This window comes from Ornithodoros turicata, chromosome 3 (assembly GCF_037126465.1).
Source record: "Ornithodoros turicata isolate Travis chromosome 3, ASM3712646v1, whole genome shotgun sequence".
In the NCBI taxonomy this organism is placed as follows: domain Eukaryota; kingdom Metazoa; phylum Arthropoda; class Arachnida; order Ixodida; family Argasidae; genus Ornithodoros; species Ornithodoros turicata.
Genome location: NC_088203.1, coordinates 14,427,924 through 14,453,596, shown reverse-complemented (window position 1 = coordinate 14,453,596; position 25,673 = coordinate 14,427,924). Strand labels below are relative to the sequence as shown.

The following is a 25,673-nucleotide window of genomic DNA, read 5'->3' as shown; positions in this document are numbered from 1 at the left end:
AGTTTGCAGACAACTCCGACAATGCACCAAATCTTCAAGAAGGTTCATCCCAAATAGGGAACACGTGGAGGACACACTCTCTTTGTAAGATAACGGCCTCTGTGCCCTCCTTTCGGCTATTTGCCCGCTCTCCCCAGAATGAGTTGTGATATCGGGCAGCTTGATCGAAGGCAGGCAGAGTGGAGGTTTGATGATAGGTCGAAGTCGTGTTGTCGCGAACCCCAGCTCGGAAAGTAGCGGTAGCGCTCAAAGGTTGCGCTACCGCAAATTTGTAGCGGAAGTACTTCTTTCGTTACCAGTTTAAAAAAGTAGCGCGATCTCTACTCCGCTACCGAAAAAAGTAACGGATACGGTAGCGCCGCTACTAGTAACGGCGCTACGTACAACACTGAGGTTGACAGACCACATTACGGGTAAACCTTACGCAGTGAGACTAGCGACTAGAGGAAGAAAAAAAAAGCGCAGCAAACAGTTGTTCGTGGCGTTACAAAGAAAATAATTTATTCCGAAATGTTTTTATTATCAGCGTTGTATAACGAGCGTGGATGAATAGACATTTTCGCAAGCATCATTTTACGCACATCTAAGAAATAAAAGCGTGAACAGCAGTCACGTGTTGGACCAAATATTAGCGGCACGATTAATGGGCGGACCAATAACAGGCCTTGCCCGATGTCTTGAGGTAACTCTACACCACTCTATGAAGCGTCTTCCACGTCGTTTCCAGACGCCGAAATGGAACTTTGTGAACGTCGCAGAAGCCCGTGTTGTCCTCCAAGTCGACGTAATAAGCGGCAACGCAGATAAGTGGATCCAGCGCGATGCTATCTTTCACCTGCGATTTAAGGTGAATGTGGTTTGTGGATTGTTATCTGAATTACATACTGATCGTAATATTCATATCTTCACCACAGCGCGTTAAATACGTATTCCCGCTGCGCACGGCTTAAGATCCTGACCGGTGACAGAAGTGTGGCGTGACCTACCGAGCTTAACAAAGCAGACGACAGGGACAAGCAAATAGGGTCTCCCTGAGTTTTCTGGCAGCCTTTCCGGATGAATGTCAGCACAGTTCACACTGAAGTCGGCCCAGGACGCATACTAACACCCCCCCTGTTCCCCACTCCTAACTGCTGTCCTCTAGCTCTCCATCTGTCCGTCTGTACGCCGCTCATGGCCACAGTTGTTTCGCGGCGTGAACGCGGAATTTAAAAAAAAGGTACACGCAAAACAGACGAACCATCAAACGACGACATTTTTGTTACACAAGTTGTTCGTTGCTAGTAGACAGCATGACCTATGGCAAGAAAGCCAACCCCACGCCGCTGTATGATCATCCTTGGGAGTTCAGCGCAAAAAGAAACGCGGGACAACAGAGATTCCCAGTACACGTCATTCATGTCGCGTATGATCATTACGTCATACTCAAATAATCTGCGCCAAGGTAACATACATCCCGGATTCCGGAGATTGCCGCGGGCGACAGACGCGCAGCACCGGATACATGTCGGGCGCTATGTTTTTATGATGTCATGCGTTTGCCGGCCGTAGTAAGTTTCGTTGCAAACATCCTAGGAAACGCGTAGGAAAATGTTAAACTATGTATGAAACAAAATCAGAAGATCGAAACTAAAGCGGAGGCATTTCAACACGCCATCATTTGACTGTTCTCCCAAACTGCGTCAGAGAATGTACCGTATACGTATGTACCGGATGCAGGAGTCGCTTCGGTATATATACCATGGGCGTAACGCGAGGGGGGCAAGGGGTGTGTACCCCCCTTGGAACTGCAAAGTCGCTTGCGAAGATAGTGTGCTCGTTAGTCACTTATAGGCCGTAATGATTATTTTCGTCATGATAGGAACCTCTGAACACCCACACAGTGAGCAACGTCCGCCTCCAGAAAAAGATGTGTTAGGGTGGTGGTGGTTTGCACTCTTGCCCCCCCCCCCTTTTTGGAAAAAATCATGGGAACGCCCATGATATATACCATCGCGCCATCTGTGAGCAGTATTACCTTTTTCTGCAGGGTACGTTCATTGTCGAATGCCAGAACGTCATCCTTGCTTACGAGGTACACATCCGTCTCGTTCTGGGGGACGTCATCGAGATTACAGGCCTAAAAAAGAAAGACCGTGTCATACAGTTGAAAAGCGTACGTGACACAAAATGTTAACGCGAAAAGCGCCTGATGTGTGCGGCGACCTGATGACTTTCACACGATTTTTTCACACGATTCACGTGTGGCTACACCGTTAGCAGAAATATTCTCAGCGAAGGAGGAATTCCTTCACCGACAAAAGAGCTCCAGTACATATGATATAGCGACTATGCCCAGCGATTACTGTTGTCCGCTTTTTCGTAGACGCCCTTTAAAGCCATTTGCGTGACTGGCCCCCATACCCATGACACACGGACACGTTCGAACTACTTTCCATTAGGGCTCCTTTACCGTAGCAAAGGACACTTTCGCGAAAGGAGTTCGTGCCGGCAACACACGGCAAGAGCGAGCTCCTTTTGGTGTTTCGTTTGAAAAATATACCCAAAGATGTCGCGCTCTAGATATTTCCATTAGAACCAACCTACACGTACGACGCAGTATAACCATTAATACGACCAATGAATTCGAACCACGTACTACAACTGCAATATCTGCACGCAGACTTGAGCACTTGGAAACTGAAAACGTGGTCTAGCGTTCGTTCGAGAGTATTGTCGTCGTATTGCCCTTCGTTCAAGGCTACGCCATACGCCTTTACAGATGAAAAGGAGATAGCCGATCTTAGCTTCCCAAAAGGACCGCTTCGTACAAGGAGATTCCCCTTAGCCGTGTGTCACGTTATGCAACCCGTTTCTGTTAGATGTCCTCTTGTGTAAAGGAGTTCAAACGTGCCCGTCTATCAGGCGTTCAAGATAATATTGTTCAGGATCAGCGCAATTAACCAGAGCACCGCCACGTACCTGGTCGTACGCAATCCACTCTTCCTTAGAACAGTTGCCGCTCTCGTCCACAAAGGAAAACTTGAGTTTGGCCATGCTGACAGACACGCATATAGTTGGTGGCCGCTGTGTGGTACTCTTTCGAAGCGCCTTTGCAATTTCCACGCCACCCTCCTGGAAAAGGAGATATGATCAACCCAAGGGCAAGTCAACGTACTAGCCCCGTACCATGGCGACACTAATGCCCTCGTGCGTTACCGTGAAGGGCGAAGGCGGCACCACGTGGCACTGATGTTGGATCCTGGCGTGGTGAGTTTCGATTATCATAACGTCCACAGCCCTGAAAAAGCCGGCAGATTAGATAGCGTACATATGTATAGAAGTGCACTGGTGCACATGCAGGACCTCGTGTTTGGGGGTTAAACCTCCTAAGAGGACGTCTTTACCCCCAATTCGCATACCCCCAATTCGCAAATGCGGTGAGCATACAATACAGCCACTTAAGCACACCGTGTTCTTCTGAAGTGCCGGACATGCCTTTTCTTTATTTACTCCTGAAGTACGTACATCCCAGATTTTTCTATGCGGACAGTACAGCTAGGCCTTCAGCGCCCTATTGGTATCAGAAGTGCGAGCGACCATACTGAGAACGTACGTATGTTATCCTATTATCATACAGAAGGACCACGTTACGGCCATGCCTAAGAGATGATCTCTTCTCGCGGATGCTGAAATGGATTAAACGTTGACGTACTTTGCAATCTGGTGCAAGGGCGCGCTGTCCCGGTTCACGAGCTCCTCGATCTCTGCTATGTGCGCCCCAAACACGAGCAGAAGAGGAGGGTCTTGGCGAACAAAGGATGCCTTCAATCCCTACAGGAAGATACCATGACAGTTCTGCGGTAAGAAAACAAAGGCAGAAGTCGATTTTACCTCAAGCATGACCAAAAACGAGTCCATATCTTCGGGTCCGATAAAGATGTCCACAAACGCGAGACCATTGAGTCCCACTTTTCGAAGCCATCGGACGGCGGCCATCGCGAAAGCTTCGGCGAATGTGTCGTTTTCCCATTGGGGAACGTAGACATCCAACGTTTCTGCCTCGTTCACAGCAGCCAAAAGCGGAAATTGAACGTGTGTTTGGAGGCCGAGGAAGGTCTTGAAGCTCACTTCATCTGCGAAGACATGTAGACAGGTCTAACGAAGGTCAAGTGGCGTATGTACCAAATGTGTATACCGTCTGATTGCGGAACAAAGGTAGAGCCAGCCTCATCGAAGACAACGTCCGTGAAGATGAGGTAGTCACAGTGCTGCCTGGGGTACATGTCCGCGGTTTCGAAGCCATCGTAGAGAATACAGACCAAGCTGTTGCTCTGTTGTGGTTCACCTGGTAGGAGTGTATACGGTGATGGAGTACTTGTGGAACTATGTTTTGTGTTAGCTACTGCAGTCTAAGAAAAGAAAATGAGTAAAGTGGGGAGCAAATCATCTAGTCCATTGGACTGCAAGTACATCTCAGTTTAGTTCCCTGGCCCTGAAATGTAGCCCCCAGCACTGCAAGTAGTCCACGCCGCATGAACTTGAGCGCATTTTGTCCGGGAAAGGGGCTAATGGCGTCTGGTCCACAGAAGGACTAAAATAGCTAGACCTCTACCCGAGAAACGTCATCATGACGTTGGTAGGCAGACTGAAACCGAAACAAATTGGAAGGGGAGGGCTGGGTTTAACGAATGGGCACTTGTTGGCTGCCTCCTATTGAAAGAAAGTAGGATGTAAGGTCGCGTCCCTTTCAGGGACCATCGTAATCCCCTCAAGACCGTGGCTTTCGTGTGCGAGCTGGTTCGCCCCTAGCTTCCAGCGTAGTTCAACTCTATCAAATTAGTGGCGCTGTCGAACACTATGAAGTCATTTGTTTACAAACAGGGAGACGTCTATTACTTTTAGAGCGTCTGGTACAGTTGCGCCTCTATAATAATACGGGACTAGGGCTCATATCTGCTGGGGAAAAAAAAGGGGGGGGTCATCTTCCATGCACGACAGGTATGAGATAAGAACATTGAAGCTTGCCGCTAGAAATTCAGCAGTTCGCATTTGGGGAGAGTCCGTTATGGGAGGTTTCGCTCTACGGTGTTCATATGGGTCCTCAGTAGTACTGATAAGATATTTCATCATTCCTGTGCCTATGCAATGGTACTGCTGGTCCTCTAACCGATCCTTCTGCCACACGGAGAAATGCACCTGCAGGCCTTTGTGCACGACGACACACATATGTCGCTCCACACAACATATTGAATCATGCGTAAGAGGACTGCTCGATTCAACCATACATACGGCGTACCAGGAGGCATCGTTGAACTCTGTTGAACTACAGGCGACAGGGTCTGTGCAGAAGCTTCCTCTACTGAGGGTGGTGTGCCCGTTTCGATGGAAGCTGAGGCGGCCCCCGCAGTGACCGTCGAAGTCGTTTCTGGAACAGTCTTACTGGGATTGTACGTCCTCTCAATGCCTAAAAAAGTTTCGACAGAGACCCGGCCTTCATTTTACGGACACAGAGAAAACCCATTGCAGCCAAGCATAAAATACAAAGCAAATGCGGTAAGATATTACATCCGACATCCTGTAACTTACGCAAGGCGTCAACGATGGTGTAGAATCTTGTGAAAGAGTCATTCTTGCAGTCCCTAGCGTCATAGTTGACCGCGTACGCTGCTATGCAGGCCGCAGGGAACTTCTCTAGCGCAGCCGAGACCTTTGTAGTATGGCGTATATCAAGAGTTATGCATCGCGCTATATAGACCTTTTTACAAAAGCATGCGCCACCTGTGGCACGCAAGGGCCCGTGAGAACTGAGAGGGCCTTAGAGCATTACGAGACGGCCAGAGATGGAGGTAGAAGAAGAACAACAACATTCCCGTCCCGGTGTGCGCAGCGGCAGCACAGTCAGCCGGGGTCACGGAGTAAGACAAGTCGTCTTCTTACTCCGTGCCCCATAGCTTTCCATGCTAAAAGCGCAAAACGGAAGACAGCACCGCCCCGTCATCAGTCGTGGAAAGTCAGCAACTGCCTTTTTTCTCTCCCCCAACGTGACATTCTCTGGTCGCATACCGGCGCTTGCTTCTATGGGCAGTTTCACGGCCGGAGTAAACCATACCTGAAGCAGACGACGGAGCAGTGCTGTTTTGCGCCGCGCACTTGGTGGCGCGCGCACCTTTCTAAAAGCGTCTATAGGCAATTTGCAAAAGTTCCAGGGAGCAGCGCGCGCCCTGGCTGGGCATGCCGGGAAATGCTCTGCAAAACGACAGCGACGATGCATACACCAGTACGACGACGACGACGACCGGAGACTATTGCAAATCGCTGTCGTTCTGCACAGCAATTGCCGGCACGCCATGCCAGGGCGCGCGCTGCTCTCTGGAACTTTTTCAAATGACCTATTGGAGCACGTCCCGTGTGGAACTTCTTACCTTCATTCCGACGTTGTACTCAGTGTCATAGGTGGCAGAAAATGCGCCGTGCACTTGATATGACGATTGGACGCGTCTGTCCAACGTCTCATCTCTTCGGTGACTGCCAACGCAAATCTAAAGGGGGAAAGGATCACAGCACTCACGCAGCACATAGCACAGACAGAAAGAAGCCACACACGTACCGAGTGAGAAGGGCCACCAGATCTCGTGTCTTCAGAACCTCATCGAGTATGTGCCATTGCAACCCACGTGTACCACATTGCATTCTTCCCAAACATATTATTTCTCTATCACGCGGAAGTAAAAAAATTAATCTCTAGTTTTGAGAAGTATTACGTCATAGTATGGGCAATCAATGTCGATTTCCGTTCCCACAGCCACAGTTGCTGTGCACAGTCTTCGAACGTGAGGCGGAGAGCGGAGATCTGGAAGCTGTGCGCTTCATGACATCAGATGTAACGAGTCCTTCAGCGAGCTTTATTTATAATACGATCTAAAGGAAGTAGCTTTTCTTTAAAGCCTGGAGTGGAACTTAAAGGATCCAGGAACAAGTCTATGGATGACCATTTACACGGGAGAGTTTTGACCGAGGAAATTTTTTGATCAAGTGCAGAGCGAAAAGAGAACGTTCAGCTGAATTGGGTGACTTCGCTAAGCTTCAAGAGGTGCTACAGAGGTGTCAAAGGTTGTTTAGTCCCCCTGTATGCCCTTCGTCAGCAGCCACAATGGGCCGAGGAAAGCAATATGTCTCCTTCCTACCTGGTCGTAGGAGCCAAGTTTCTTGGTACGACATTCTTCAGACGCGGACAGTTCGTACAGGAACACGTGGAGACCGACAGAGAAGCACAGTTGAGAATTGGTGCCTTCGAACGCTTTCATCCACGATGCGGCTGTCAGCTGCAAGACGCCAGTGGTGATTTGCAGGTGTACCAGCGCGGCTGGTATACCAGGTGTCTCAGTTAAAACCCCGGGTTAAATAATTCGCGAACCGGTGCACCAATCGACGAACTTTCTGTTTTACAAATATGTGTCCGATACCACCTACAAGCTGCGCACCGTTGTGAATGAGTGGGAGGCGCTCATTATTTAAATAAAAATTCAAATGAGTTTCGTGAGATGAAACATGACTTCTAAAGCAGGGCGCCATCGGCATTAAAATGTTTGTAGCAGGTTTGGTAAGCAGGTTGTAGGCGGTATCGGACAGATACCTGTAAAAAAAGAACGTTCTTCGACTGGTGCATCGGTTCGTGAATTATTTAGCCCGGGGATTTAACTGAGACACCCTGTATATGCACTTACTATCGCCGTTGAAGAATCTGTCACATCTTCCAGTGATGACGGGAAAGTAAATTTGCAGGGAGAAGACGTGTCGGCCGTATGCGTTTCGAAGATTACCATATCGGCATTTCTGGAATGAACATGCAAGTTGCAGGTCGCGCAGGGGAACAGTTCACTCGCCATGCTTACCTTAACGCAGTGGCTAACCTTTCCGTCGCTATGGTATCCTCAGGATCATAATCGGGCAAGGAAATTCCAAGTACAACCATAAGACCGTATTCCGAGAACGTAGTGTGAAACAGCTGCAAGGACGTGGCAATGAACCACAGTATACATGTCGGTGCCGAGTCTCACCTGCATGATGTTCCCTAAACTGGCGAACTTAGCCGATGGAATCTTGAGGCCAAGGAGAGCGTACCCATGCAGGCGGTACTCAAGCAGCCACTCCACACTGTCCTTGAGGAACAACTCGAGGATATCGAGTGATTCCCAAGAACGTAGGTCTTTGCTCACGTCCATCGACAAAAGGAACATCACGCCATAGGGAGACAGGCTGCGTCGCATCTCGAGAAACGTCTCCCACGACGTTCCTGGGAAGATATTATATAAGCCACAAGAAGAAGAAGAAAAGGCCCTCTTGTAGACGTGTGAAGAGAATGTACACCTCTCGAAGGAAGTCCTTTAGCCCTAGTGTCTTCATCGGCGAAAACGAAATGAGTGCATCCCCTTCTCGGATATACCTGCTTCCCTTCGGCGGGACCGACGATGATGCAGACCACGGGATTGGTATTGAAGGAGACTCCTGCAGGCCGTACGTCGACTATCACTTTTTTTTAACTAGCTCGCTGCTAGTCTTACCCTTTCTTGGCACTATCTTATGGAGCGGCGTTGACAGTTCGACGGACGCTTCAATGTTTTTCCTCGCAGAAGCTGAAAACAGTGTACGTGAAGTTCGCCAAGTAATACTGAAACTGGCAAGGCATTTGCGCTGCTTATGGCCACGGACACAATGTGGCTGCACACTGCTTCGGCAGGTAGTTATTGGGGAACTGCAGTTACTTACCAGACGCTTCTGAAGAGGCGTTATGGTCTATTGGGTAACCTGTAGGGATAAAAGGGAACGTTTAAATACAACAGCAGAGGCACTTCGGCACATAAAGGTTGTATTAAGCACCTGCGAATTCAGCCATGCGTGTCAACCTGGGATACTGGGATCTGCACTGTTTGCTGTTGAAGTCCGCATCGGTGTTAAAGGAAGCCAAGCATAGCTGCGGAAAACTTCCCACAAGTTTTGCGATCTGCAAGTTGGGATTGGAGTTTCTCTATGGCAAAGACTCAGTGATCCATAGCGGCCGCGATGGAGCAGTGGCGGATCCAGGAGTCAGTTTATAAATGGGAATTCCCTCTCCCCCCTCCCCCACCGAGGTTCTGGATCTACCGCTGCGCAGCAGTCAACTTTAGCAGACTTAAATATCTAGTTGGTGGTTCCACGCTATACCGCAGACGGACCCCGATTTCCTGACTAAAACTTTTGCGTACTGCAAGCCTAAGGCATTGTGTGCAACAGACAGGATATGTATAAGATGGACACACCTTAGCTGCAAGCAGCTCCTCATCTTCGTAAGCATCCCACACATTGCCTCTAACCTTATAGCGAGTTGTGTTGTACAGCGGGTCCAATCGCGGCATTCTGGTGTCGTTGCAGACCTGTAGGTGGTAATAAGACCCATTTCGAAGACACCGGCAAGTATAGGAGCGCCAGCCCCGTACCTGGCTGTAGTCAATGTACTCTACTGAAGGATCGCAGACGTTCCCGTGACCATGGCGCCGACCAACAAAGTTGAAGCGAAGCACAGCAAGGTTAAAGGAGATACACATGGGCGGCAGAGGGCGCGGGGTACCCGTCATTCCAAATTGGAGGATCTCCACCATCTGCATCCATCTCGTGACGGTCGTCTGCAAAGTATTGTGGAGCAAATACACTACTTATGCATTTTCATGCGATGTCACCAGGACTTCATACTTTACTAGAGTTTCATAAAGGTGCCAGGCAAAGCCACCAGCTACCAGCCACTACGCAAAGCAAATGATCTGCATGTTCGGATTTTTAGATATGTGGATGATTTCTGAGTATAGTGGAAAGAAAAGGAGTAGGGTGCATGGGACAAGTTGGTTCACATATTCCAGTTAAGTCCAGCCTTTCAAGTTAAGGATCACGTGTGAGGTACTGGAAAATGGCGCCTTGCAATTCTTAGACCTGGACATAAAATGCGCGAACGACCACCTGTGCTGGACCTTTGGGCGTCCCGCCCTTGATCCCACCTTAATCAGGGCCGCTATATAACAAAATGTTCTCCTCACACTGTTGAATCGTCGGATCGTCCATTGGCAGGGACAGAGGCTAAGAAACGCTGGGTATACCCGAGGATTTCGTCAGGGGTATAACGAGAAAATTGTTAAAGCTACGACATAATCAGTCAAAGACCGTGTCCGTCCCATACGTACACGGTGTTCCCCTACGGCTTCCTTGACCGTTAACCAGAACATTTAATCAGGTGTGGAATTTAACCGGTTTCTCCGAGAGCTGTTAGACGTGTTCTGTAAAAGGCTTGTTAGCTTTCTTTGTTGTCATTCTGTATTCAACTTTGCCGGTGTTTTGTCGCGAATTGGCGCATAAAGGTGGCTCGTCTGACGAGCACCGGATGAAAGCTGGTTACACAACCAAAAGTACCAATAAGGCCCATATATTTCCAGCAAACAAAATTTGTTCCCGAGGGACGAAGTGGCGTCCAGCTCGTTGGTGGAAGACAAGGTCGTGTTGAAAACTGGGAGGTGGTGTGTTCGAATTCTACCAACAGCTGTGCTGCCCGGCGTTTTTACTGGGTTTTCCGAAGACTTTCCAGATGAATGCAGTCACAGCTCCCCCTTGAAGTCGGCCCAGGGCACACTAACCCCCTGTCCTCCACTCCTCCTTGCTGCACTTTCTTCATCTGTCCTCATCTGTACCCCGCTCATAGCCACAGTTGCTTCGCGGCGCTAACACGAAATCAAAAAAGAAATGCCTAAACATGGAACCTACCGCGGTTCCATAAACGGTACTGAAAAATGAACTGCGGGAGAAATTGTTCAGTCGGTTTTGTTGTCCCCGTGTTCTTGTGCAACTACACCGTTACTATGTCAGACGTACAGCCAAAATGATACTTTCGTGCAACGCGCAAGCTGTGACCTACCAGGCGGTTGGGGCACCTGGTTGGGGCACCTGGATATGAGATAGGAAGGCAGGTCGAGCCAACCTGTACGCCAATCTGTCGCCCTTACTGTCGCGTAAGGTGTACGCACGCGCAGGATCAGTTTCGGATCGGTGCGTTTCACTTCAGCGGCAACACCATTTTCTTGTCACATGCGTGGCAAGGTCACCCGTTCCGATTCGTTCCTGCCACCCGTTGCCACTCCAGTTTCATACCAAGTGAGTTCGGTACAGAAACAGGACATTGCGAGCAATACACCCCGGAAGCACTCAGTAGATACGTTATCAAAGCCTCATCGTGCCACACAACTCACAAGCGGCGTGGTTGGCTGGCAGGTGTAGTTGCTTGCGAAGACCGACGGGGGCCACGTCCTGCAAAACTTCCACAGACGATGAAAGTGTGCCATGAAAATCACGATGTCTGCAGTTCTGAAAATGAACCCGTAGCTTCGTAAATGTATAAATGCGGGGCGAACCAGTGAACGTTTACCGAAGTAGTTCAGTCAAACGGGATGCGACGATTGTTGCGTTCGTGTAGAAATCGGTCACCTGTACTGCCAGTACCATAGTCTTGTTGTTAGGGATCATTGCGCGAAGCCTCTGCGGGGAAGGACAGAGAGCAGGTCACACGGCGAGGCTCCAACTGATGAAGAATAATCGTACCGTAACATCGCTGGAGATAGTTTGCAAGTAGAGGGAGTTGCCGATGACGTCCAGCAGAGCGATTCCGTCCAAATTATATTTTGCCAAGCAGGCCGTGATATTCTTAGCCACATCAGCCAACGCCTTCAGCGTTTGTTGAAGGGGGACCTGCAGGGGGAAACCTCTCACGCGGGACAACAGAAAGCGTCTCTTGTCGACTTCGTTGGACACCAATTGGTGAAGAGCTGTCAAAGCTGCTGTCACTGAAAAAAAAAAAAAGTTTTGAAGTTAGACCTTGTCACGTACGAGACAGACAAGCAGAGAGGACTAGTCCTATACACTACCAATTGAAGATTTACTCAAAGCACAGAAGCCTAAAAGACAGGATAGCTTGCCAAACAGACTGTTACAAATATGATGAGCAAATTAGAATGGTGCAAGCGAGCGGGTGTACTGTAGAAAGAGGTAACATTTCCTTGAGTTTGAGGAACATGCAATACGAAGAGGACAAAACAAGACTTGTTTTGTCCTACTCGTATTGTGTGTTCCTCAAACTCAAGAAAGTGTTATCTCTTTCTTCTGTACGATTATTTCCAAGTGTGTCATATGGAACGCTCAAGTTGCTCAAATAACGCTATCGACTGCTCCTGGCAGTAGTGCTACAAGGAATGCTACAATCGTCAAGTAATTTTAGAATCTATAAAAGTATAGTGCTGTGTAAAAAGGGACAAAGGACAGTGTAAGTAAAGACAAACACCGAGTGCACTGAGGTTTTATCGATTTTAAGATGGGTTACCAACCCGCTCAGATTTTAACTTTGTTCATCTTCAAGTAGTGCTACTGACACACAGGTTCATACCAGATGTTTGAATTAGCTTACGCGTAAGCAGATTAACAGACCGCCCCTTGATCAAGGCGGAGTCAAAACAGAGAGATCACCCAAACACTTCACAACGGACTGCCAGGTACCCAGAATGGGTACGTTTTAAGAGGGCTGCGTGTCCCTTCAAACGCCGTCTCCTACTCTGTCATTGTTCTCCAGCACTGCTTTCACCATGTCGAGCGTTCACTAACTGTACTCCAATTTCTGACTTTAATGCTACAGAACGCTCAATTATCCTAGTAATATACAGGGTGTTTGCTCTAACGTGTCCAGAAATTATATTTAAAGCGAGCGATAAAAGAAAAGCAAGTGGTACTTTTCTGTTACTTGAGTAAGAAACAGGTACTGCTTCACGAGTAGCACCTGTTTCTTAGTCAAGTAGCTGAACAGTAGCGCTCGTTTCTCTTGTATCGCCCGCTTTAAATAAAATTTCTGGACACGTTAGAGCAAAGTATGTTAAACACGGCGGTACACCTGGATGCTTTGCAGGAGACGCGAATGTATTACCTAATAGACCTCTCCGAATTTGTAAACAAATGACGTCATAGTGTTCGACAGCGCCACCAATTTGGTAGAGTTGAACTACGCTCGAAGCTAGGGGCGAACAACGTCGCGCCCGAAAGCCACCGTCTTGAGGGGATTACGATGGTCCCTGAAAGGAACGCGACCTTCGGTCCTGCTTTTCTTTCAATAGGAGGCAGCGAACACGTGCCCATTCGTGGAACCCAGTCCTCCCCTTTCGATTTGTTTCGGTTTCAGTCTGTCTACCAACGTCATGATGACGTTTTTCGGGTAGAGGTCCATACAGTGATACTCACTATCCAGGGCATCGCTGAGCTCGAGTGAGTCTTCGTTGAAAATCTCTAAGACGATGTGGGTGCAGGGCTGCCGCAGGATATGCTCCACTCCGTACTTCCAGAAGGACCGCAAGACGCACACAAATGGCTTGCAGTTCCCTAAGCAATCTGAGCACCAAGAACGTCACCTACTAGGTAATTTCACAAGTTGAGATCGAGCGCGTAAGACTTACGGCCTTGGAGTACTGACGCGCCGTAAGAACCATTACGTCCAGACGCGAGAACTGCACTGGAGTTCGAGTGCTTAGACCCGTGCGGACCCCCATATGTTGTGTCTCTTTCTATGGAATGTAGCCGCGCACCAGCTTCCTGAGGGGGACGCAAGCTCGATGTGGTTTCAGACTCAGATTGTCCGGGTCTTCCTATACAGCGAAATGTTGTGTAGTTATGACAGAAGAGCCAACAAACTAATTCCGCAATCGGCTAATCGTCAATATTTATTCAAATACCGCAGAAAAAAGGAGTACGATCGTCTCGAATGGACACAGGCGCCAATACAACATACTTACCTGATTCAGTGGGAGTGGGAGACTGAACCGTGTCATCTGCAATGCAATAGCTGCCATATTACGATTATGGTCTGTGCGGTCACATTTTTATTACCACTTTCGACTGCAATGGATGTACTCACCCAGGGCGTGCCGAATGGCCTTAACCCGCAGAAACCTCCCAGCACTGCACTTTGCATGAGGATCATCAAGATCTGGGTTCACAGCAACGACGCAGACATTGGTGAAGAGTGCACGAGCGATCCAGACCTGTGCAGTTGATCATCAAACCACAGCAGTCAAATATTTGGAAGAAATAAACGCAAAGAACGGACACAAAATGAAGACGTGCACCTTATTTTCCAAGGATTGAGTCTCCTCGTACGAAAACATAGTATAATTGATGGCTTTAACGTTAGACATCACGTTCCCGTCCACGGTAATGTCCAACATGTCGTTTTTCTCCGGGCATACCTGCACAAAACACCGCTGATTTCAATGATCATTGAAAACTGCGCGTATGACAGTCATGTAACTGACGTTGAGTGGCTACCCTGACGTATAGTAGGTTTCGCTTGTTCCCGCATAATATGACTACCAATCGAACAGCGGGTTATCACAAAAAGTAGTGCTGGTGAGGTTATATAAAATAAATTGACACAGTCTGCATTCTTGTTCTCATCTTGACCTCAGAAGGCACACTTACGTTCGAATAGTCTATGGAATCTTCCTCGATGCACGGAGAGTTGAGGCACACGTCTTCGCACGTGAAATATCTTGCTACCCTCATGTCGAGCGAGATACACATCCAGGGCTCTATCGGTGTCGCCGCATGCATCCAAGCTAGAGCAGTTTTCTGAAACGCGGCAAGTTTATGTCGTGGGACCATGACGCTGGTATTGTTGTGTTCCATACAAGTACTAAGACACAACATAAGAGCTGCACTGACAGAGGTGTATCTCCGCCAGATGATAGTTGTCCGTACATTGGGGGTGGGGCGTACGCCATGTAAGCAGTGCAGCCAATTCACATGTTTTGTGTGACCGTATAACAAGTGTTTTCGCAATAGTTTGAGGCATACGGGGAGCTACGTTGCGACTCGCAGGCGTCATGCGCCCGCCTAAGCCAATCAGAGACGTCCTTTATATTTGTGGGCGAAGTATAGGTATTGTCTACGTTTCCATATATCTACAGTAAGGCACCTTACCACTGACGTAACCGGAATGCACAGATCAGGCATCGGGTCATATGTGGACACAGGGGTGACACGGCACAAACCCGCTTGGCCGTCATAGTGGGTCTTGAAGACCAGGAAGTCCAGGTTCCTTTCGTAGGAGGGAAACAAGACATGCTCTAGGGGTCTGTTACATGACCGAGAGTCACTTACTGCGCAATATATTGGATGTTATTCAACAAGATTTCATCTCTGTCCCGCAGGTCAAACAATTCGACGCTCATCATGAGGCAAAGGTCGATTGCGTGGTAGTCGTCACCCAGTTGCTGAAACGCAAGAGCGCGTTATAGGTAGTGAGATCATAATAAAGAAGTGGTGCTTCGTGCATTAAGAGACACTGTAAAAGTGCTTTTCGTCTCGAAATCCAGAGTGTCATTCGCGTGCAAAACATAGGCCCGCTTGCACGAAGATTGAGGAAATTGCTCGGCGCAGTCCTCGGCGTAGCTTCGCCGCGTTTCCACGCACGAGCAGCGTTGGGCACATCGAGACAGCACTGAGGAGTCAACATTCGTGCAAGCAGGCTATGTTCATTCCACTCCTGTTCAGAAGTTTGCTTTTAGGAGCGCATGTCTCTCTACGTAAGACGTTTACCTGCCTGATGTGCGGACAAATGAATTTCAAATAAAAGGTACACGTGTTATGTCTTTCTCTACGTACGATACGCACGAACCACGTTATTTTAGACGTCCCGTTACGTATTTCGTGCACTCCAGAAAATGTTATATCCGTTGTCTTACACTTTTCTCGAATCGAATTACCGTGCACGCTGAGCTTTTACGAGGGATACTCAATCACCGTTCTTGTGTCTGTAGCGTTCTGTGGCGCGCGTCTTTCTTACGCACTGTTTCGCTTTTTGTCCCGCAAAGTTTCCCTCTACCTTAATCACGGCGTTAGCATGAAGCGACGGCGATATGATGCTGACGTCCAGCACGGCAAGCCCCTTCGCGGACACACTCTTCAGCAGCTGCGATGACCGAAACGAATAGGATGCGGCACTTTTCGAGTGCAGGACCGTGTGGTCGACGGCCAAGAACAAATAGTACTCCGCATCTGCCACGTCCTCAATGTCTCCTGCACCCAGCATTTGTCACAGTACAGAAAAGAACGCGAGGGAACACTCTCGCAAGTAATACTTGTTGGAATGTTTAGAAGGTGCGCAGGATCCAGGCTGCCCCCGTGGACGTAAACCACGTGTGTGCAGGTGTCTCGAGGAATGATGTTCTGCCGTCCGGGCTTCTGGTATATGATGCAGATGAGTGGACGACGAGGGTCTGCAGGAATATACCCGCAAAGTTACCACGCTGTGCTCACGAGTAAAAGAACAGTCTCCATTCGAAATATCGGCCGCTCGCGACCTTGGGCTTCAGCTTCCATCTTCTTCAGCTTCCAACTTCTTCAGCTTCCGCTTCGATGTTCTACACTATAATAGCTACAAGTTTTCGTCCCCCAGAGCTTTGACAGTTTTTGAAGAATTTGGTCTTTACACAAAAAGGAACCCATCATCATTCCATTACTACAGGCTCTTACCTTTCGCTGATGGCATGCACCTGGACCCTACCGGGCCTTCCCCATTCCTGGCCTTTTCTTCTGCACCTGAATGAGACATATTCCGTCGAATAACATCGTCGTTAGACCCACGGCTTGGCAATCAATATGACGATGCGATGCGATGTGATGTGATGTGATGTGATGTGATAGAGGAAGAAAAAAAAGGGGGGACGTAGGCATCGTGTTGTTTCTCAGTAGAAAAGGCCTTACCGAACGTTTGCTGTATGTACTCGTCCATACAGCGCTGCCAGTATTGTTTCCTTACCTTCTCTTTGTATGGCTGTAATGACAGTTAACACATGATAGCAACCAACTGGTGGCCAAGTAGTCAGTAATACGCAAGGTACTTTCGTTTAAGCTGCGCCATAGTTTTTAAAAGAAAGCTATGGGAGCTGTTAGACATACATCATTCTGCAGTTGAGTAATACGGCCAGGCGGACATTCTCTCAAATAGAGTATGAACTGCTTTGATGACTAATTACCGACAGATCATTAGATAACTCTTTAATTGGGGCTTTCGCGCAAAAAGTGAGCATAATAACGGAACGTGAGACAATCCTCGTAGAACGTCATTTTACTTGCTAAAACTCCTGAAACGAGCACGTACGGTTCGCGTCAAGGTTATCTTGAACATCGTAGTGCCTAGCAGAAATCAACCGCCTTCATATCGAGGGTCTCCCCCCCCACTAACGCCCTCCGCCGTTATTGCTAGTGCGCACCACCAGGGTGCGCATGACGGAATGGCGTTCAGGTTAACTCTGATGCGAGCTGTACGTTAAAAAAATATCCATCGACGTATTTTGCAACGCAATCGAAGGCCTCGGCAGCGCATGACGTTCGCTGTCGTAGTCTTAGATTAGCCGCAAAGTGGTTGATCTCGCCATCAGATCAGGGCCCGCTTGCACGAACGTCGAGGCTATTCCTCAGTGCTGTACTCCGTAGCTTTGGTACTGCTTTTTACACAAGGTACTGTCCTTGACGCTTCTCTCTCTCTCCCTCTCTTTTTAGCACTGGCAAAGCTACGGAGTACGGCACTGAGCAATAGCCTCAACGTTCGTGCAAGCTTGCCCTGCACCTGATGATGGCGCGATCAACCGCTTTGCGGCTCAGTTAAGCCTACGACAGCGAACGTCATGCGCTCCTGAGGCCTTCAGTTGCATCGCAAGATATGTCGATGGATATTTCAGCGTACAGTTCGCGTCAGAGTCAACTTGAACGCCATTTCGACCCGCGTTCAGAAGCACGCGGCCTTCTGAAGTGGTTATGAACGCTGTCCTCCCTGCGGCCCCAAGCCGCGTGGTTTGGCTCATTTGCATAGCAAACTTCGGCTATGGATATTTCAACGTACATGCTGGTTTCAGTAGGATGGTATACAAAATCCAGCGAACCGGTAAGTGAACGTGAAGGGAAGTTCCTCAGGACGAGAGCCGCCGATACTTCGAGCAGACCGTTCTTATGGGCCAGAACAGTCTCTGTTCGAAATATCGGCAGCTCTCGTCTTGAGGCACTTCTCTTAACATTGCACGTTTCAAAATTTTTTAACGGATAGAACGGCTTTTAACGGAATATTGGCCTCCATTCTGCTATCCCATATTTCCAGCACTGCCCCTGATAAAGGAATTAGTTTAGGTTTTAGTGTGGGCTTGGTTTAGGTTAGTTTTATGTAATGAGTGGTCTAGTACCATATTTTCTTCGAGGGAATAGCCGCACGGCTGTATAGCCCACCAGCGAAAAAAGTATATGTGCCGCTCTAAAGCCTCTTCTTAAAAAAAAGAAAAAAGAACTCGACTAAAAGAAATAGCCTGTGTATGAAAGAACGAACGACACATATGAAACTCCATGTGGGCCGACATGCAACAGCACTATTAACGCAGTGCAAGTGGCTCTACTTTAGAGCGTCTCTGCAGAGGTAAAACGCAGCAACGAGGATATAGCAAGTTATAGCGCACGGAAATGCATTCTCACAGGGCGCGAAAGGACGTATGTGCTCTGCACTGATCACTGCACTTGGCTTATCGGCTCACATGCAATATAGTGTCGGTTGAATGTACAGAGATGCATTATGAGATCATCTTACGGGACACGTTTGATGGAGCAGTCTCTCCAGAAGTCCAGACTCGTGGCACAGACGCAGCAACTGTGTAGTAAATTTAGAATTTGCGTTACGAATAGACGCGAGAGTTTCGCGTAAGCAGATACTTTGAGCTCGGCGAACGGCCTGCAGCCGCTTGAAGGGTATCCCTTTGGGACAGGTGCCGTCGTAGTCGTCGAGGTCCACGTTGTACACAGCGACGCAGGGGGTGACTGGGTATGCTTCCAAGGCGTTCTGAACCTTAATGGCCAGATCGACGAAAGGAGGTAAGCAGGGGACCGTCCAATATAGGAACGTAAGAATACCTTAACGGCTAGTAAAGAGGCGCTGTCGTACGAGACGAAGCGTCCCGTTGTCCATTTGTAGTCGCACAAGGACCCATCTAGGTCAGGTTCGTGCTGCCAGTAGCCTTGCGCGGCACATATCTACAAACGGAAAGCTGCATCAGTGTCTGTGAAGCATAGAGGGAACAAGGCTGGATTCATCTCATGGTATCTACGGCTGATCGCACGGATCCTCTGAGTAGAAGCACGCTAGTCCGGCTCTCGCTTCAAATTCCAGCGGGAGACGCCTTGGAAGCAGCGAAACGACGGATACGGGACTGAATGTAACACCTAGGAGGTGATTCATGCCCAAGGAACGACCCAGCATTGTCTTGTAATTGCTCGGGTCAGACCGCTCTGGCTTGGAGGCACGCGCTCGAGATTAACCAGCCGAAGGCAATTGGAGCGTTCCGTGTCCACCTGAACAGTGTCTCGCCACGCTCTAGACTGACTGGAGGCGACAAGTCAAAGATAGCATACAAGTCTCACGTCGACCACGCGCTCGCTCAAGTCAACCACGCGCTCGCTCAAGTCAACCACTCGCTCACTGACTCACTCACTGACTGTCTGGCTGGCTGACTCACTCACTGACTGACTGGTGGGGTGGGCGATTCACGTTCATTCAAGATACACATATAGGTACGTGATTTCCGTGAACAGCTACTACGAACATGGTTTTCAATGTTACTCACGCTTGCAACTTCCTGGTCACCATAAGCGTATAAGAACTATACTTCTTCGGGTCCTGCGGTACCCGAATTATTACCGTAAATTATTGCCCTTCCCGTTTCTGTTTCAGGTATTCTAACTGTGCGGTACTCGTTTCTGTTACCGTTACCTGCTATATTTCCGGTATAATACCGTTACCGTGTCTGTTACCGTTTCTGTTACCTTTTCCCTGGTCACGCTCATAACATGTCACTACAAACGAAAGGCTACGACGTCGTCGGAGCTCAACAAATAAAACGCGATAGTCTAGCTATTGTGCTGTCCGGACTCGAAGGCACAGTGACAAGGTAAAATATACAGAACGCATTGGTCAATATATGTACAGTCCCTGGCAAAATCTTGACTATTGAGTGACGTCACCAAGTAAGACTCACGGAGAGCCTGAAGTGTTTCGCAGTCAATCAATTGCTGTTACATGAACAATGACTCAGAGCGTAACGACGTATAGGAGAGGCAGTCTTACAGTTTTGTAGGACGCCTGCTCGTGACGAATACATCGCGTAGCTATCTTAGGTGCTCCTTGGTGTACGATGAACCAGTGGGATGAAAGGCTGACGGAGAAACACACGGAACCAGATTCAGCGAAGCTCTGGATCCATTGCACCGCTGTCAGCTGAAATGAAACCCGGTACACTAAGCTAAGGGACTATGAAATGATTTAACGAAGAAGCTGAACCAAATAGTCCTATTAGGACGTAATCGTCGTGCCATGTAACATCACAAGGTGTGAGACAGGGAAAGCTTCGGATGGCGTCTCACCGGGGTCGGAAAGAAGATAACTCACGATAGAGACGAGTGTGGTGAGGGACCGACTGTCGTCGTACACAGTCGGGCATGTTGTCCTGCACGTCTCATTCAGGGAATGGTAATGGGTTTCCAAGATGAGGTAATTGACATGCCTGTTCAGAAAGATACCCTATATCGTCAGTACACATAACGGACAACAGCGGATTGATCTTTTGGATGTGGACATACTGCGGTTGTGCTAACTTAGGCGGGATAAATGCAAAAGGCGGTTATGTGCATCGATATGAAGCGGCATTCCAAGCCTTATAGCAAAGGGGGGGGGGGGGGGGTATGGAGGCGTAGAAAAACGGGGCAGCGAATATAGACATTCCTCCGGCTCTGAACAGACAATGAGGCGGATGTGGGAGAGGTCACGTGTTCACCATAGTCAATTGAAAGGGTCGAGGTTCTGTTCCCCTGACGTTTCATTCTCGAAAGCACCAGTCCGTTACGCGAAATATTAAATCATCGTATTATAAGAAAATGTCGTCCCTTTTAGGCAATGTAACCTGGATGCCATTGCAAGTCACGTGTTTTATCACGCGATATTTCGCGACGAGTGCTGCGCCCGTCGTTAGCTCGTTACGCGTGCAAGCGATTAAGCGCCCAGGACATGGTTGGAAAATGTTTCGTGGAGGTGGTTGTGGATCAAACTCAGCCACGAACTGATTCGAGCGTCTAACACAACGTCACGGAGAGAGAAATAAAAAAAATATTTACGAAAAATATATCGATTTGTAAAGGGCCGGACTAATAAAAGTCCTTAACAAAATTCAGAGTTACGTTTTGTACCCCGAATCGGGAATGTGTAACTGGCGGCCACTCACCGAAAAATGCTCTTCAATACAGCTGCCTCGGCAATAGCTTTCTTTGCAGAATGGACCGTCACGCCAAGCATTACCTCCAGGTCCACGCTACGTAAACTAGATGAGATCGCCTAAAAAGATGTGCCTTCCTAAGCTTCTGCACTGCACACGACGAAAGCAGCGCCTACCTGGACCACATGGGCGAACTTCTTGAATCGTGTGGCCCCCGTGTGGTACTGCATGAAGGCAACCCCTTGAAGGCTGTGTTTGGGCAACCAGAACACGCTTGCATTAATAAACTTCCCCATGTAGTGAGGTTTGTTCGCAAACGCTTCCAGGGAAGGCTTTTGCACGCCCATGAAAAGCTTCGTGGTCGAAGAAAGCGCTTGAAATGCGTCGAAGATGATACCTGTAAATAAGGGAAAGAGACAGCTCAAAGGAGCAAGGAAATTACGTTTAACAAATTTCGAAACCCTGTGTCACGGGTTACCATGCGCAATATTTTCGCTGTGCGGTGTGTATTGTCAGCGCCCTACCAAATTTAGAAAAACGACCAGGGAAAGCTGCCCGATACCATCTACTCGGGTGATGTCAGCAGACCTGCGAGCAGCCGTAAGCTCTCCTTGGCCACCGAGGATTCGTCTGCTACTGCATCTACAATGGCGCTTCGGCCGTGTTAGCTCCCTTAGGCTAACAGTATTTGCACCATTATATTGCATATTTAGAGAGACCCGACTAGATGTTGTAGGTATATCCAGCTAGAGAGTTCCTCGGTACTCTTGCAACAGAGACAAATATTCGAACAGTAGCCGTTACGAATTTGGACGTGCTGACGTTCGCGTACAAGATAAAGGACACGCAGTGGTTCTAAGATAACGTTAGGAAAACCATTGACGATTGTACAGGCTTACGGGAGATCGAAAGGGTGCAATACAAGTAAGCGTTACACCGAATGGGTTCCTATTACCGAAGCCATTTTGACATTGCCATCACAACGTTGCAAAGCCAATTTGGCTGACAAGGTATTATCCTGGATTCCCACATCGATAAGCTTGTGAATCCAATAAGCACCGCAAGGGATGTTGAAGGCAGTGGTGGCCAGTAGTTAACTACATGTGGTACTTGTTAAACTACCTGATCGTAGTTAAAAAGTAGTTATCAACTACTTGCAGAAATGTAGTGTGCAACTACTAGTTAAACTACTATTTCCGAGTAGTTAACTACAGTAGGTAGGTTACTGCAGGCGCCAACTACTTTCGATTTTGCCGCAAGCTTTACGGCATGATTGTGCTTCCGACTTTCACCTTGTGCTACTTGTTTGATGAGAACGGAGGTGCAGAGCAATTGTGCAGTGCATGTGTACTAAATCTTCACTTTTATCACTGCTTGAGATTCATAGTTAGGTGTGTCCAAGAACACTATCGAATGGGATTGGTGTTGATGGACAACGTTAAATAGTCAGAGATGTAGTTAAAATACATTGCAGTAGTTAAGAAGTAGTTTTAACTACCTCCCCTGAAAAGTAGTTGAACTACTAGTTGAACTACTCCATCGCGAAGTAGTTAGTAGTTATAGCAGAAGTAGTCAGCGGCCATCACTGGTTGAAGGAACCTCAACAGGAACGGTTCAGGACGGGCTTTCTGCAGCAAGTGGAAGCCCAACAATTCCATGTGCACATTGGCCTGATGAGCTGCCGCCCAGGTCGAGCACTAGGTGAATCCGCTCCTCATCTCTTGCTCCCCATCGCCTCATATTTAAGCGAGCACATACACAACGAACGAATCCAAGCGATCTCTGGCATCCTAACATTTTTTTTTCACAGTCCCGATTGAAAGCCAATCGAGAGGACTGCGAGGACGCACAGCGTTGGGGCGGACGGGGACCGCAACAGTGATAACAGTGGCTCGACATTCTATCTCGACCTGTGAGCGAGCAAACAAGCGCTCCTGCGCTAGAGGGGCCATAGGGTTTCAAGTAGCTTCAAGGAAGCGTCGGTGCTATACGCCGCAGTGCTCGTGGAAAGCGTACACGGGAGCACGTCTCCGGTCTTCGGGAGCAGCTCGAGTGGACGGTCGAGTCAAGTATCGTTTAAGAATACGACAGTCAGACTACCGCTTTCCCGGCATCAATCACTCACGTTTCTTAGGAGCGAAAGAGTTTGTTGATATAACGTGACGGAAACCGAGGTAGACGAGGTGCGTGCAGTGGCCGCTCGGAATCTGATCCACATTGCTGATCCCAGAGCTCAGGATGCAGATGAGTGGCCTGGTGCTTGCTGTCGAAAAGTACACTCTTAGGTGAGACCTTGCTATCGCTGAAGAATATTGGCAGTTCTACCTGAAGATGTCTTCTGGACGCGAAGCCTAGCGCCGGCTGGAACCACCACGGGACAGTGTGAGCTGATTCGTAAGCCTAACCTACAACAGCTGAAGCTATACCTGGTGCATCGAGATCTCCGCGGTGAGTGCTCGGTGTTGCCGTGGTATGGCCTGCGTATGTATATGTATCAGGGTTACAAAGTGCCGTTCAATGGTACACAAGGGCTCACCATCGTCCTGACAAGTTGTCGGAGCCGATGATTCTAACGTCGGAGTCACGAAACAAACATTGCAGCATTAAAGTTTTCATTTCTGGGGAGATGAGTGCCGTACCGTTATCTGAGAGGACCTGCACTGTAACAACCGTGACGACGACGCAGAACAGAAGCAGAACGCATAGGGCCAGTGTAATGCCGTTGATCGTACGCTGCTTCCATTCTCCGACCCTACAGACGGCACAAGATGGAACAGTTCTTCGACAGAGTCATTCTGCAAGCCTACCGTGTTGGACGATCAGGAATGACGGCTAAAACAAAAGTGACTATTAGGTACCGCTGACCTTGCAGGAAAAATAATGTAACAGCAGATTCCAAAGAGGAAAGACATACCATCCGTCTTGACAACATCCATGTCGAAAAGGTTAGTGACGAAGACAGCCAGTGGAACCCCCTTCTTTCTTCGTACTAAGTGCACGAGCGACAACGCGTTCACGTTGGGTGCGTTTTCTTATTCAACCCGAGTAGCCAGGAGTTGGGTAACGACGTCAGAGCCTTTATCATCACGTGACTCCAGAGTAGCCACCTTTGACCGTAATTTTCGAACGGCTAGAGTTACTCTGCGCTCAAAATGGCGGACTGGCCTGATGGGCGAGACGATGTGGAAGTGGTGGCATACTGCCTTTTTCACAACTTACCGCATATGCGTGCACTCCAGCAGATTTTGAAAATGTTCGACCGTTTTTAACCAGTCCTACACTTCCAAATTGAACACCACCGAAATTGTCTGTCAACAGGACGGTTGGTAGCAGACGACGTATCGTCGTCTGCTATCTTGTGTGTGACGTCAGAACGACGGCTACCCTTCTTCAGAGCAGAGTAGAGAAGAGTTGCTACTCCTGGCTACTCTGGCTAATTTTCACCGCAGGGTTATGACGTCATTTCCGCTAATCTGGCTACTCTGGCTATTTTTCACCGACTGAGAGTAACTCGGAGTTGCCAGAGTTGAATAAGAAAACGCACCCGTTATGTCTTGTCTCGACTTGGAAATGCCTTGGAACGCATCCTTGCGTAAATGGGTAAATGAAATGAAAAGACTACGCAACTTTGGCTTTCACTAAATTTTTATATGTATTCCTATTTATCCTTTGTCACCTGATACGTCATGTAAATATTTTTTTTATTTACTCCTAAACATTGTGCTGTATTACAGTACAACGTTATCTAATCTAACCTAACGTTATGTCTTTGCCTATCTCAATCCGGCTACATCATCTGCTACTCAATACTGCTAGAGGATGGGCCAATTCGCAATGCTCGCATTGTCTTCCTCGAGCAGGCTCAGGGTGTTACGCCAGTCCGCGGAGAACATTACAACGCAGATTTGAAGCGAAACCTCGGAACCCGCCTTGAATCATTGGAAAACATGCATGGACTAGAAGCATGGTGAGCCCGTCCAATGTAAGTCTTCTAGCGCAGGGCCTGGCGTTTTTTCGCGGCGTTTTTCGCGGCGTATATACCGCGGTTCAGCGCACGGTTCTGCACATGGAAATGGGCTACGTTGACTGGCACTATATACAGAGTGGTCCACCAACCATGATAGAAATTAATAGTAAAAAACGTAGGCCCCGGAGAGACATGCGGTCAATGAATTTTTTTCTGACAATGTAACATCTTTTCTTCGCAGCTTTGCGCTCAAACTACGAGCCGTCAAAAAAGAGGTGGAGCCAAGGGCTCATTTCCATGGATTTTCGGCGAATTAATTTCGGCAATTGCCATTGCACTACGAGTGGGATTATGTGCTATACTGAGTAAAATGA

The 25,673-nt window shown here is 48.4% G+C and overlaps 1 protein-coding gene across 2 annotated transcripts; it reads right to left on the bottom strand.

Annotated features, from left to right (window-relative positions):
- Positions 1 to 499: 499 nt before the first annotated feature.
- LOC135388174 (uncharacterized) lies at positions 500 to 24,323 on the bottom strand. 2 transcript variants are annotated; one of them, XM_064617557.1, is made up of 49 exons: positions 24,247 to 24,323; positions 24,140 to 24,164; positions 23,972 to 24,084; positions 23,869 to 23,901; positions 23,759 to 23,809; positions 23,658 to 23,693; positions 23,458 to 23,595; positions 21,509 to 21,729; positions 21,342 to 21,451; positions 20,513 to 20,627; positions 20,192 to 20,341; positions 18,982 to 19,101; positions 18,784 to 18,916; positions 18,662 to 18,721; positions 16,850 to 16,864; positions 16,564 to 16,629; positions 16,170 to 16,307; positions 15,914 to 16,107; positions 15,190 to 15,302; positions 15,010 to 15,127; positions 14,509 to 14,658; positions 14,157 to 14,276; positions 13,946 to 14,072; positions 13,824 to 13,859; positions 13,488 to 13,676; positions 13,276 to 13,422; positions 11,596 to 11,837; positions 11,423 to 11,532; positions 11,247 to 11,361; positions 9,456 to 9,641; positions 9,279 to 9,392; positions 8,860 to 8,983; positions 8,749 to 8,787; positions 8,544 to 8,615; positions 8,350 to 8,487; positions 8,040 to 8,275; positions 7,875 to 7,987; positions 7,707 to 7,815; positions 7,167 to 7,304; positions 6,405 to 6,521; positions 5,569 to 5,689; positions 5,279 to 5,446; positions 4,178 to 4,327; positions 3,874 to 4,115; positions 3,695 to 3,813; positions 3,169 to 3,280; positions 2,962 to 3,114; positions 2,018 to 2,119; positions 500 to 835 (listed from the first exon to the last, which is right to left on the bottom strand). In XM_064617557.1, the coding sequence occupies exons 1-49, from the start codon at positions 24,266 to 24,268 to the stop codon at positions 689 to 691; spliced, it is 5,907 nt and encodes a 1,968-aa protein (XP_064473627.1). In that variant the 5' UTR covers positions 24,269 to 24,323; the 3' UTR covers positions 500 to 688. The 2 variants fall into 2 exon arrangements, with proteins under 2 accessions (XP_064473627.1, XP_064473628.1); XM_064617558.1 differs by having other exon boundaries at positions 3,199 to 3,280.
- Between the last annotated feature and the right edge of the window lie 1,350 nt (positions 24,324 to 25,673).